General features: G+C 37.7%; 1 protein-coding gene across 1 annotated transcript in view; it reads right to left on the bottom strand.

The window, feature by feature from the left end:
- SMYD3 (SET and MYND domain containing 3) overlaps nucleotides 1-14,493 on the bottom strand; it is a 758,954-nt gene that overhangs the window by 582,306 nt on the left and 162,155 nt on the right. The window contains exon 2 of the mRNA XM_026455096.1: nucleotides 14,132-14,195. Within this exon, the coding sequence (XP_026310881.1) occupies nucleotides 14,132-14,195 (64 nt within the window). The remainder of the gene's footprint in view (nucleotides 1-14,131; nucleotides 14,196-14,493) is intronic.

Raw genomic sequence — 14,493 nt, 5'->3', positions numbered from 1 at the left:
CTGATTAATGTCACTACTGCAACAGTGGGTTTGTTATAAAAGCGAGTGTGTGACAGAGCGAGACCCCAGGTCTCAGGGGAAAAAAAAGAATGCTCACAATAGAAGATGATTAAAATACTGAAAGTTAATTTTTCCAGCTTTTCCTAAAAGAAATTGCTATTTTTGTCTTCCTCTTTATAGCTTTCCATTACTATTTAAATTTTCTCCAAAACCATGGAGTTTATGAATAAAAACAAATATAATTTTATGTCTAGCAACTGAGAATCAGGGAGAAGTACTTTTATATGAAAGGGACAGCAAAATTATGGTTTAACAGCTTAACTTTTTAATGTTTATTTTGGAAATCTGGTTGCAACTCAAAGCATGATTGAATGGGTTAATTTTTAAATGTTAAAAAAAGCTTCAATGAATTGTTCTGTAATGCTGACGCAATCTTTTTTAATTCAGAGACTCAGTAAATTGTTTTATCAGTTTAGCTATATTCATGTCTGTTTTTCTTAAATGAGTATAGTACCAATTAAGTACATCTTACATGAAACAGGTGTTCAATACATATTTTATGATTTATTCTAAAGCCAGTACCATTAAGGAGGTAACATTTACTATATATTATCATTATTTGAAATTAAGGCCATACAAAAAGAAGAAATGAAAGCAGACTCTCACAATTCTTTCTTTGACCAGTAAGAGATGGTCTTGATTACATGATTATGAAAGGAGTGTATTGATGAGATGCTACACTAATAAGAGAAAATCAATTTATTTCTTCTTTCTTATGCAAAATAACATTTGCACTATTATCATAATATTTCCCTCTCCTCTTTGGATACAAAGTCCCTATTGCTCACTCAAGAACCCATTTAAATGCTGTCAAACACTGAGCTTTGGTTGGAGTGGATATTCATTTTAGGGTAGGTCATTAGTGTTTGGGATAGAATGTAGGAAGGGTCATCCTGTATTGAACCTTGGATTGGGTAAGATATATCCAATTCATGACATCAGCTCACTCTACAAGAAGATTAGATTCAAAGATTTGTAAGGCAGTCTTCCAATGATAAAATTCCATGAGTCTGTAATATCCATTCCTAACAAACATCTGAATTATGTCAAAATAGGTTTGAAACCTGCTTGGGTTAGGCTTACAATCATTGAAAATCTGCAACAGTATTTTCCTCAGATATTTGGTCATTAAGGATGAAGAAGCTGTCTTTAAAAATATAAAAAAGAAAAAGAATTTTTTGAGCCCACTTATTCAACAGTTTCATATAACATTAATTAAACATCTTCTACGTGAAATATCACAATGATTTTTTTCCTACATATTCAGGACCCCCTCCACTCACAATCATCTACAGAGGTTTCCTATGGGCAAAAGTTAGGATAGCTGAGCTGCCACGCAACTTGCAGGAAAAAAAAGATACTCAACAGTTTTCCATTCACAACCAGTTTGCTTGATAGCAAATAATTATGCCTCCTCCTTTTCCTTGAAATGTAGTCCAATATTGAATTACAGATTGTCAGATGCACATAGATCTGAAAAGCTAGAATCTGGGAAAAGAAAACTGGAAGGCTAAGCAGGTTGTCTCACAGCTACAGTTGACTGACAGGTATTGATGAAGATCTTGCAAAAAATCTCCTTAGAACACACTAGAGATTAGTGATAGATATGAGACTTATCACTTTGAAAGCTTACTGAATGCTGTATCAAATGTAGAGTAAGAGCATCTTCTCACTAGTCTTAATCGAATTAGATAAACAGGGTCAAATATAAAGAAGGAATGTGGCATGAAAATGGTCTTAGGGCATAAGATTGACAAGAGGAAAAAAAAGAACAAGAATCAACAATTACTTCTTAGGCAAATGGGAATTACGGTCAATCATCATTTAGAGCAGGGTTCCAAAAATACATGGCCTACAGGTAAAATTCATTCTACATTCTTACATTTATGTAAAATTCAAATTCATGTACATTCTAATTCGTGCTACATTTTCAATAAAAACAGGGATATAGCCACACTCATTAGTTACATTCATTCATTTCATGCTACATCAGAGTTGAACACGTATGACAAAAATCATATGGCCACAAAGCCTAAAATATTTACTATATAGTTCTTTACAGACAAAGTTAGCCAATGCTTGATCTAATGAGAGATCATATGAAGATGAAATGACTTAATGGATAGTTTGGCTGGGGAGCAAAATAAATCATGCACTTCCACAGACTTCCAATCTTATTTGGAAAAAATATCTATCCTAGATTAATCAAAATATCAACACCAGCTTCTAGCTGAATACAGTAGGTGGCGCACATGTATTTTACTTCCTCAGTAAAAGTAATTATCAATTTTTTTACTCCCAAAGTGAACTGAAACAGCCATCAATGGATGAGTGGCGGGGAGGGATGTGGTTAGCCTCATCTGAGAGTGAAAAAATGGTGGTAAGAGGACAAGCTGCAGAAGCAGGGTCAAAGAGGCCACCTGTAGGGACAGCGCCATCTGAGAGGGAAGGTCAGCCTGACAAGCAGATTCTAAAAAGGATCTAGAATCAAAGACTGTACACTGGGAGAATGGAATTGAAAAATAGATGAGAAAGAGAAAATTAATCACAAGTCTGTATACCAAAGAGTCTCAAAACACCTCTTCTCTACTTTTGGCTTGATTGAGTAAGCAACAGAAGGTTAATGTACAGAATCTTGTTGAATTTGATGCTAAGATTATCTATGATCCAGATTATTGCTATAGCCTCCTATTTGGTCTTCCTGTCCTGACTCTTACCATTCTAGAACGGCTTCTTCAAACAACAGTCTAATTCTTTGAGTGGCTTAAAAATTGTGATCACTGTATTGAGAAAAAGAAATAAAATCAATGCACATTTAATGGCTCTGTGGTGACCAATATGTTTCAAACTACTTGAAATATAATTTACATTATTAAATTATATTTAGGTTGGTGCAAAAGTAATTACTTTTAATGGCAAAAACCATGATTACATATAATAAAATGTATCCATTTTAACAGTATCGTTTGATAAGTTTTTGTTTATTTGAGATGGGGTCTTGCTATATTGTCCAGGCTGGTCTCTAACTCATGAGTTCAAACAATTGAACTTAGCCTCCCAAAGTGCTGGGATTACATGCACATGCCACTACACCCAGCTGTGATAAGTTATGACATATACACACACACACACACACACACACACACACACACCTCTATATAACCAACACCAAAATCAAGCTATAGATGTTAGTACTCCCCAAAAGTTTCCTTGTGCCCCTTACCTTCAAGTCCTCCATCCCAGGCAACTCAGTGGTTTCATCTCTATAATTATAAGATTAGTTTTGTCTAGTCTAGAACAGTACTACTTCTTTTCATCCGGCTTCATTCCCTCAACACAATGTTTTGATATTCACTAATGTTGTGGCATGCATCAGTAGTCTGTTCCTCTTAATGGACAAGTAATAGTATAGTATGCATCTCTTTATTCATTTACCTGTGGATGAATATTTCACTTGTTTCCAGCTTTGGAACATTGAACAATTATGTGCAAGCTGTTTTTGGAGACATAAGTTTTCATAACTCTTAGGTAAATAACTAGGAGTAGAACTGCTGGGTCACACAGTAAGTACATCTTTAACATTATTACAAACCACTAAACTTTCCCAAAACGATGATAACGCTTTACATTCCCACCAACAGTGAACAAGAGTTCCAGTTGCTCCATCACCTTGCCAACACTTGACAAGGTCAGTCCTTTTAATTTTAGTCTTTCTAGTAGTAATATCTCATTACGGTTTTAATTTTCATTTATCTGATGACCAGTGACAATGATTATCTTTTAATGTATATCTTCTTAAATGTCTCTTCAAATCTTTTACCTGTTTTACTGGGTTTTCTTACTACTGAATTATAAGTATTCTTTATACATTCTAGATACAACTTCTTGGTTGGAGGGAGAGAGAGAGAAGGAAGGAGAGAAACAGAAAAGGAGGGAAAGAAGGGGAGAGAGATGTCTCAAATATTTTCTCCAAGTCTATAGTTTGTCTTTTCATTTTCTTAATGAAGTCAAGGAGCTGAAGGGTTTAATTTTGATGAAAATCAATTTATCAATTTTTCTTGGAGGCTTAGTGCTTTCTGTGTTCTACATAGGAAATTTTATGTACCCCATATCCAAAGAGTTTCTCCTATGTTTTCTTGATTTTACAGTTTTAGCTGTTAAGTTTAAGCTGATTAAACCTAAATCTTATTCAATCTAGTGAAGAATTGTTTTTACTTTTATCATTTATTTTCCATGTGCACATCAGCACAATTTGGTGAAAAGATCATCCTTTCTTATTGAATTATGTTGGCACCTTTGTTGAAAATCAACTGGCCATATATGTGTAGGGCTATATTCTTTATATTTTTATTTCTGAATACAGATTAAGTATCCCTTCTTTGAAATGCTTGGGACCAGAAGGGCTTCAGATTTTGGATTTCTTTGGATTTTAAAATGTTTGCATTATACTTACTGGCTGAACCATCCCAAATCTAAAAATCCAAACTCCAAAATACTCCCATGAGCATTTCCTTTGGGTGTCATGCTGGTGCTTAAAATATTTGGGATTTTGGAGCACTGCAGATTTTTTTATTTGGGATGCTCTACTTGTATTATGATGTGTTGACATTTTAAACACCTTTCTGACTACAGAGAAGACTGCTCCTGCTCCTCCCAGGGACAGCCAATTCTAAGAAATAACAAAGAGTGAGCCGAGGCGGGCGGATCACGAGATCAGGAGATCGAGACCATCCCGGCTAACACGGTGAAACCCCGTCTCTCCTAAAAATACAAAAATTAGCCAGGCGTGGTGGCGGGCACCTGTAGTCCCAGCTGCTCAGGAGACTGAAGCAGGAGAATGGCGTGAACCCGGGAGGCGGAGCTTGCAGTGAGCTGAGATCCGGCCACTGCACTCCAGCCTGGGCGACAGAGCGAGACGAGACTCCGTCTCAAAAAAAAAAAAAAAAGAACTATAGAATAAGTCCTCTCCTCTTATATCTTGCCATCACACTACTAAAGGCCTATTTACAGTGGTTCCTTTTACATCATGTGTAGCTATAAAGAAAAAATTATAAGACATACTGTATTAGTGCATTCTCATGCTGCTATGAAAAAATACTCGAGACTGGGTAATTTATAAAGGAAAGACGTTTAATTGACTCACAGTTCCACAGGGCTGTGGAGGAAACTTATAATCGTAGTGGAAGGGGAAGCAAACACATCTTTCTTCATATGGTAGCAGGAAGGAGAAGTGCCCAGCAAAGCAGGAAGCCCCTTACAAACCCATCCCATCTCATGAGAACTCACTCACTATCAAGAGAGCAGGATGGGGATACGGTCCCCGTGGTCCTGGTCCCCACCAGGACACGTGGGGATTATGGGAACTACGATTCCAGAGGAGATCTGGGTGGGGACACAACCAAACTACGTCACATACTGAAGGGCAAAAACATAGTTTGAAGAGACAGAGCAAGCATTAGTACCAGACTCAGATATGGCAAGGATGTTGGAATTATCAGACTAGGAATTTTAGAAAACTATAATTAATATGCAAAAGATTCCAATGGAAAAGGAGACAGCATGCAGGAACAGACAGGAGATACAGGCATAGAAACAGAAATTCTAAGAACCAAGAAGAACTGCTAAATCAAAAACACCAACAAAAATAGAGAATGCCTTTGGTGTCTTATTGGTACACTGGACAGAGCTGGAGAGAAAAATCTCTGAGCTGAAACTATCTCAATACAGTAACCACCAATATTAAGAAGCAAAGAGAAAAAAGACTTTATAAAAAAAAAAAAAAAAACAGAATATCCAAGAACTGTGGAATGATTACAAAAATGTGTAAGATATATATAATCGGACATGTCAGAAGAAGAATAAAGAGAGAATGGAACAGAAGAAATACTTGACGTAATAATGACTGAGAAGTTCTCCCAGATTAACGCCAGGCACCAAACCACAGATCCAGGAAACTCACAGAAGACCAAGCAGGATAAAAGTCCAAAAATCTATACCAAGGCATGTCATTTTCAAACTACAGAAAATCAAAGGTTTTTTAAAATACTGAGAAGCCAGATTTTTATAGCTAAAGATAAGTATATGTCTGTTTTAGATATTCATAGATACTGAAATGGTTTCAGTAACATGTCATTTTCTAAAAATATCAAAATACTTGAAAGGTGTGTGCTATGGTTTGAAGGTCTGTACCCTCCAAAACTCATGTTGAAATTTAACTACCATTATATCAGTGTTAAGAGATGGGACCATTGAGAGGTGATTTGGCCATGAAGGCTCTGTCCTCATGGGCAGGATTAATTCCATTGTTTGATGCCCTCTTGTCTCTTGGCCCTTCCACCTTGGGATGCCTTCCACCATGTGTTGTCACAGCAAGAAGGCCCTCACCATATGTAGTCATCTTAATATAGAACTTCCAAGCCTCCAGAAATGTGAGTCAACAAATTTCTGCTCTTCACTTATATGCTGATGGTGGGAATGTAAATTAGTTCAGCCTCTGTGGAGACAGTCTGGAGATTTCCCAAAGAACTAAGACTTGAACTACCACGTGACCCAGCAATTCCATTACTGGGTATATACCCAAAGGAAGATAAGTCATTCTACCAAAAAGACACGTGTACCCGTATGTCTATCCCTGCACTGTTCACAATAGCAAAGACAGGGAATCAATCTAGGTGCCCATCATGGGTGGAATGAATAAAGAAATGTAATATATATACACCATGGAATACTATGAAGCCATAAAAAAGAATAAAATCATGTCCTTGGGCCGGGCGCAGTGGCTCATGCCTGTAATCCCAGCACTTTGGGAGGCTGAAACAGGTGGATTGCCTGATGTCAGGAGTTCAAGACCAACCTGGCCAACATGGTGAAACCCTGTATCTACTAAAAATACAAAAATTAGCCAGACATGGTGGCAGGCGCCTTAATCCCAGCTACTCAGGAGGCTGAGGCACAAGAATTACTTGAGCATGAGAGGCAGAGGTTGTAGTGAGCCTAGATGGCACCACTGCACTCCAGCCTGGGTGCCAGAGTGAGACTCTGTCTCAGGAAAAAAAAAAAAAAAAAAGTATGTCTTTTGCAACAACATGGATGCAGCTGGAGGCCATTATCCTAAGCAAAGTAGCACAGAAACAGAAAATCAAATACAGTATGTTCTCACTTATAAGTGGGAGCTAAAACTGGGTATACAAGCATATAGATATGAGAACAATATACATTGGAGAATATAAGGAAGGGGAAGGAGGGGTGGTGCAAGGGCTGAAAAACTACCTTCTGAGTACTATGCTCACTTCTTGGGTGACAGGTTCAGTCATACTCCAAACCTCAGCATCACACAGTAGACCTCTGTAGAAAACCCACACAGGTACCCCCAGAATCTAAAATAAACATTGAAAACAAATTAAATAAACTTGAAGAAATAAAAAGAAATTTGTGTTCTTTATAAATTATCCACTTTCAGTTATTCTGTTATAGCAGCACAAAACAGACTAAAATAAACTCCTTACATATAGAGGAACAAAGAATCATAGCCAGCTTCTCAGAAGCCATGTACAAGAGAGTGGAATGAAATAAAGTACTAAGAGGAAAAAAAAAAAAAAAAACCTACTAATCTGGAATTCTGTACCCTGTGAAATTACCCTTCAAACGTGAAGAAAAAATAAAGACTTTTTCAGGAAAACAAAATTTGAGGAAATGTATTGCCAGTAGACCCGCCCACATGAAATGTTAAAAGAAATTCTGTAGAGAGAAGGAAATGATAAAGGTTAGAAACTTAGATCTACGTAAAGAAAGAATGAAAATCAAAGAAGGAATAGATGAAGGTAAAATAAAAACTTTCATTTTTCTTATTCTTAATTAATCTAACAGATAATAGTTTGTTCAAAAGACTACTAATAGTATCAATATATTTAATTATGTATGTTTATGTATAAGCTAAATAAATGACATAAGAGAGGGAGCAGGGACCGGGCGCAGTGGCTCAGGCCTGTAATCCCAGCACTTTGGGAGGCCGAGGCAGGTGGACTGCCTGAGCTTAGGAGTTCAAGACCAGCCTGGGCAACATAGCGAAATCCCATCTCCACACAAAATACAAAAAGTAGCTGGGCATGGTGGTGCATGCCTGTAGTCCCAGCTATCTGAGGGGGTGCTGAGGAAGGAGGATGACTTGAGCTGAGGAAGTCGAGGCTGCAGTGAGTGGTGTTCAGGCCACTGCACTCCAGCCTAAGTGACAGAGCGAGATCTCATTTCTAAAACAATTTTTTTTAAAGAGAGGGAGCAGGAATTAAAAGTATTCTGTTATTCTAAGTTACTTACTCTAACTGTAAAGCAGCAAAGTGTTGAGAGTAAACTTGGATTCATTTTAAATGTATACTGTAAACTCTGGGACAATCACTAAAAAAGGAACTTGGGTTCATTTTAAATGTATATTGCAAACTCTGGGGCAATCACTAAAAAAGGAGATATATATATCACATATATATCTGATATGCTAATGAAGAGAAATGAAATCATACAAAATGCTCAATTAAAACCACAAAAGGCAGAAAAACAGTGAAAGACAACAATCAGAACAAAGAACAAGGGAACAAATAGAAACAAATATGATACATATTAACCCAACTCTATCAATAATCACTCTGAATGTCAATGATCTAAATGCATCCATTAAAAGACAGCGAGGGTCACAGTGGATCAAGACACAAAACCCAACCATATGTCATCCACAAGAAACCCATTTTACATAGAAATAGATTAAAAGAACATGGATAGAGAAAGATATACTGTGCTAACACTAATTAAAAGAAAAGCAGAAAGAGCTACATTAATTCTAGATTTCAGGTTAAATGTCACCTCTGCAGGAAACCCTTCTGTATCCACCTGCACACAGGTGAGTCTGTGCTCAGCCCAATCACAGTCAATCGTATAATCATGGGCATCTGTCACTGTCTCTCTACTCCATAACAGAAGCTTTACCAAAGTCAAAATCTTATTTACTTGCTCACTGCCTATTACTTCTCATACCAACCCCCAGGACTTAGAGCATAATAATCACGCTAACTCCGGTGTAGAAACTAAATTAGAAGTGGGAAAGAATCATAGTAACCATGAAGCTAATCCAGAAAAGAGACCATGGTAACAGGTAGTACTAGAGAAGCTGGCGAGAAGGGAACCAATTCAGATCTTTAGGTAGTGAGATAGTAAAATCAGCACAATGTGATGATTAAACGGATGTGTGGCCAGGAAAGGATGAGAATCGGAGATGACACCTGGCAACTCAGACTGCTGGGTGGCTGGTGAAACTGTTCACTGAGGCTGGAAAACATGAAGGGAAGTGGGTCTGGGGGAAGATAATGTACTCAGATTTAGACATGTTACACCAGAGACACCTGTGCAACAGCCAAGTGGCAATCAGGAAAAAGGAGGCTGGAGTCCTGAGAAGGAATAATATACAGATGCCCCTTGAAGTCATGGGAGTAGATAAGATCACGCAGCAGGCAAAGGTAAAGGGAGAAAAGAAAAACTTCCGGCTCCAGATACCCGTGGAGGTCAAAAACTGAAATACGACCAAAACGTTTTAAACTTTATGTAGCATTCCCTTTGTGTTTACAGGTAGATACAAAGCTGACTTATCCACAGTACATTCCGTGCAAAGCCTATCAGTTTGAGGCTGAGCACAGAACATTTATGAAATAAACAAAGCTTGACTTCCTTCATTATCGCTGCCTTGGGTATGGCAGTCTAGAAACCAACTTATTAAATCACTCTGCTAAGTGCTTACTAATGCGGAATTAATTTTCTACCCGTCAAATATGAATCAAATCATTCTACAACTAAGCGTAAAATGTAAATCCAAAAATACGATTCACATTTTTAAAGAGGTCTATAATTATCCATATAAAATAGAGCTTGTATCTGCTAAAACAGTGCTTTGGAAAAGCATATAAATTACAACTTCATGTAGTGCCTAACTGCTTATTTTGCTCAGCAATTAATTCATTCAACTAGAAATGTATATATTATAAATCAAATTAAATCCTGAAAAGGTAAAATAATACTTGGTGAATTACTTGAAATTGACTTACTTGCTATCACCATTGATGCCATTTTTTGTTTTGAAAATGCTTTTTTATAAGAAAATTTAGCCTGCTCCTCCTCTCCTATCTTGGAATCATGTGTGAGGTTCTGTTGATGTTCTGTTTATGCCAATAGAGAAAAAAGACTGGACCTCCTTCTATTAAATTATATGATAGACACCTCATAATAAGGTAGAGACAGGAATATAAAGCCACTGATGACAAAAACATTTTGACCAGTAACAGAAACAGTACTGTACACAGGAGTAAATACATATGTAGATGTGTACACTATATATGACGCACAGACCAATAGTTTGGTGTATATCCTCCATCCATAAAATAGACACATTTGGATTATCTCTGAAAAACAGAAGCAGAAGTGGGGGAAGGAAGCTGGAGAAAGACTTTTATGTTTTACTCTGTATGATTCTATACGATGTTTTTATATAAAAACATATCCTTGTATTGCTTATGTTTAAAAATGAAATGTGCGCCGGATGTAGTGGGCTCATGCCTCTAATCCCAGCACTTTGGGAGGCCAAGGCTGGTAGATTGCCTGAGCTCAGGAGCTCGAGACCATCCTGGTCAACATGGTGAAATCCCATCTCTACTAAAATACAAAAAAATTAGCTGGGCGTGGTGGCACACGCCTGTAGTCCCAGCTACTTGGGGAGGCTGAAGCACAAGAATTGCTTGAACCTGGGAGGTGGAGGTTGCAGGGAGCTGAGACGGCACCACTGCACTCCAGCCTGGGCAACAGAGTAAGACTCTGTCTCAAAAAAAAAAAAAAAGAAAAGAAAAACAAAAAAGAAAAAGAAAAAAGAAAGAAATGTGAATACCAGTAGCAATGACACCATCCTGTGGGCACAAGGCACATGTTACACCCTGCAGGACCCCAGTAGCCTCTCTCAGACAACTTGATGCCATGGTCCCACACATCAAATGCTAAGCTAGTGCACCAAAATCATGTCCGCCTGGGGAATACATATTATGGATTTTATACTACAGATTTACATCCTCTGTATCAATTTCCATTCCAAGTGCTTTTGCGTTCTGTTCATTACTGTTCACAGTTCAGTCTGTCATTTAATTTTGCGCAGCTTGGTGGGTATCCACAATAATTACAATGTTTAATGCTGTATTTTAAGGTTGGGATAAACACAGCAGTTTAAATGCATATGTTCTGGCCAATCTTTAACTCCCCCTCCACACATATACAAACACATACTCTAGCTGTTATTATATATATCCTTCCTCTTGCTAGCTGTTTTCCTGTTACCTTCCACAGTGTATCTGACAGTGACATTATTATTGATGCTCCAGTAAACAGCTAATATATGTAGTAAAAACACATGCACTACAATGAATCAAAATGACATACCCACCCACCAAACTCCTGCTACTCATTCTAATCAGATAATGGCTTTTCTCCTCCTTGAGTGTACTACAAAAGGATGAAGTGGCACTACAGGAAAAACACTCATAAAACAGGGGAAAAAATGTTTTATTAAGTAAACTATTTATTCAATGTTTTATTAATAAACTGTTTAGGTCATTGAGATTAGAAAGAAAGTTTGCCTAGATTTGTGTCAAATAATAGGGTAATTTTTCGCTTCTCTATGTACTCTGTTTAATCTGAAGTTCCTAGAAACAAATAGCTGAGCTTCACGTGAATAAAACAACCAGAACATTACCATAAAACAACCTTTCTGGAACGAACACTGTATAAAAAGCAGTATTAATGTTTCACTTTTTGCTTTTAGTTACTTCGTGTTGGTAAAAATGTTACATAAATCAGGGATCTTTCTAGCTTTGACAAAGTTTTGTATAAAAAATGAAGTGGAAATAATACAGTCATTTTGAAATTTCTTATCCTATTTTAATTAGAAAGTATTACACTGGCTGGGCACAGTGGCCGACACTCGTAATCCCAGCACTTTGGGAGGCCAAAGCAGAAGATCACCAGAGCTCAGGAGTTTAACATCAGCCTGGGCAAACAGTGAGATCTCATCCCCATTAAAAAATTTTTTTTAATTAGCTGGCCATGGTGGCATGTACCTATAGTCCCAGTTGCTCAGGAGACAGAGGCAGGGAGACCGTTTGAACCCAGGATTTCAAGACTGCAGTGAACTTGATAACACCACTGCACTCCAGTCCAAGAGACAAAGCAAGGCTGTCTCCAAAAAAAAAAAAAACAACCCAAAAGCCAAGAAACAAAAGAATAATACAATATATACCTAATCATTATGTTGGAGCAGGAACAGACTTTAGGTTTAAAAGAGCAGTTAAAAGTCTGCATACCTGGGTTTCATTTCTGAAACTTCAGAGCCTACCAGTTACAGAATATTTGGCAAGTTGGCTGCCTCTTTGTCCTCATTTTCCTTATTAATAAAATGAGCATAATAACAGTACCTAATTCTCCCAAGACTCTTGGAAAACCAAATGGAATAACACAGTGCCTGGCACACAGTGGATGCCTAATAAATATTAACTCCTATGGTTAGTACAGATTCAGAAACTGAGTTTGTATTTTCCCTGAGATAATTTAACCAGCAAATGCCAGAATTAGCATGAGAACCTGGAACCCCTGATATTTTTGTATATTTGATTTCTTTTCCATTAAGACCATTATTTGTGTAGTCTCAAGAAATTACTTTCAAAGGAGAAAATGAGAGAGAAGAAAATCCCTGAGACAAGCATGGCCTCAATTTAAAAGAAGGAAGGAAGAAACTCTGGAGGTGTGTGTGCATATACAAAACACAAGAAACAAAAAGGATGAGTGGAGGGTGGCGGGGAGGAGGCAAGTGACACAGACACAAAACCTCTAATTAGACTTTTTAATAAGATGTAACTCATTAAGACATAATTATATTTCTTATTAAATGATTAATCATAAGGTTAGAAGAAAAGGTCATGTTGAATGTTAATTATACATCCTTTCAAGAATTTCAAAGATGTTAACAACAGTACTCGTAAATTAACTCAAACTCTTGGCAGGAAATTTGGCATTATCTTTAAAAATTCAAAAGGAGGCCGGGCGCGGTGGCTCAAGCCTGTAATCCCAGCACTTTGGGAGGCCCAGACGGGCGGATCATGAGGTCAGGAGATCGAGACCATCCTGGCTAACACCGTGAAACCCCGTCTCTACTAAAAATACAAAAAACTAGCCGGGCGAGGTGGCGGGCGCCTGTAGTCCCAGCTACTCCGGAGGCTGAGGCAGGAGAATGGCGTGAACCCGGGAGGCGGAGCTTGCAGTGAGCTGAGATCCGGCCACTGCACTCCAGCCCAGGAGACACAGCAAGACTCCCTCTCAAAAAAAATAAAAAAATAAAAAAATAAAAAAAAATTCAAAAGGCATATATCCTTTCAACAATCAATACAATAAAAAGAATTTACTCTACTGTTAATTTGGGGAAGTGTGCAAAAATGTGCAAGACAAGATGTGAAGTGCATTACTGGCAATATCAAATATTATAAAAGTTCTAAGTATTCATCAACAAAGAAATTGTTATTATGGTCAATTCATACAATGAAACATATGGGATACAAAATGTTCCTCAAAGTAGATTGTTAAATGAAAAAAAAAAAACATCAAAGTACACAAGAATACGTGTCAGATTAACCTATATTTGTTTTTTTAAACATAGGATATAGATATACAAACATGTCTGCACAAGCAAATGCTGCAAAGACACATGAGAAACTTAACAGTGGAAATGAGAATTGAAGTCAGGGGGCAATAAGATGGGGAGGAATAGACATTTACTTTCACATAGTAGACACAGACACACACACCCAATTTTTCATCATATATATTTAATATTAGTTTTAACATTTTAACGTCCCTGGCGACCTGTGTGACTCAGCAGGTGAATAACAAGTAAAAGTAAGTTAAAGGCTGTAAAGAAGCAGACATAGGCAACAGGTGTAGTGAAGGACAAATTTAAATGTAAATAATTTGAAAGCTTCACTTACATACGGCTGAAAAGTCTTACCTGACACTTAGCACTACAGTATTTGGCGACGCGGCACTGAGAGCATCGCATCAGCTTTTCCTTCCTGTGGGGAAAAAAAAATTAATTCTGTGTTAAGAAATGAGTGGGAAACATACTACATAGTTGAAGAAAGAAAATATAAGCCAACATACGGACACCAGTATGTTCTGTTTACTCCATTATGTTTTTTTTTTTTTTTTTTTTTTTTGAGACAGAGTCTTGCTCTGTCGCCCAGGCTGGAGCGCAGTGGCCGGATCTCAGCTCACTGCAAGCTCCGCCTCCCGGGTTCCCGCCACTCTGCTGCCTCAGCCTCCGGAGTAGCTGGGACCACAGGCGCCGCCACCTCGCCCGGCTAGTTTTTG

The sequence above is a fragment of the Piliocolobus tephrosceles genome, chromosome 1 (genome assembly GCF_002776525.5).
Source record: "Piliocolobus tephrosceles isolate RC106 chromosome 1, ASM277652v3, whole genome shotgun sequence".
Taxonomy (NCBI): domain Eukaryota; kingdom Metazoa; phylum Chordata; class Mammalia; order Primates; family Cercopithecidae; genus Piliocolobus; species Piliocolobus tephrosceles.
Note: the sequence above shows the minus strand (reverse complement) of the source record. Positions and strands in the feature narration are given on the sequence as shown.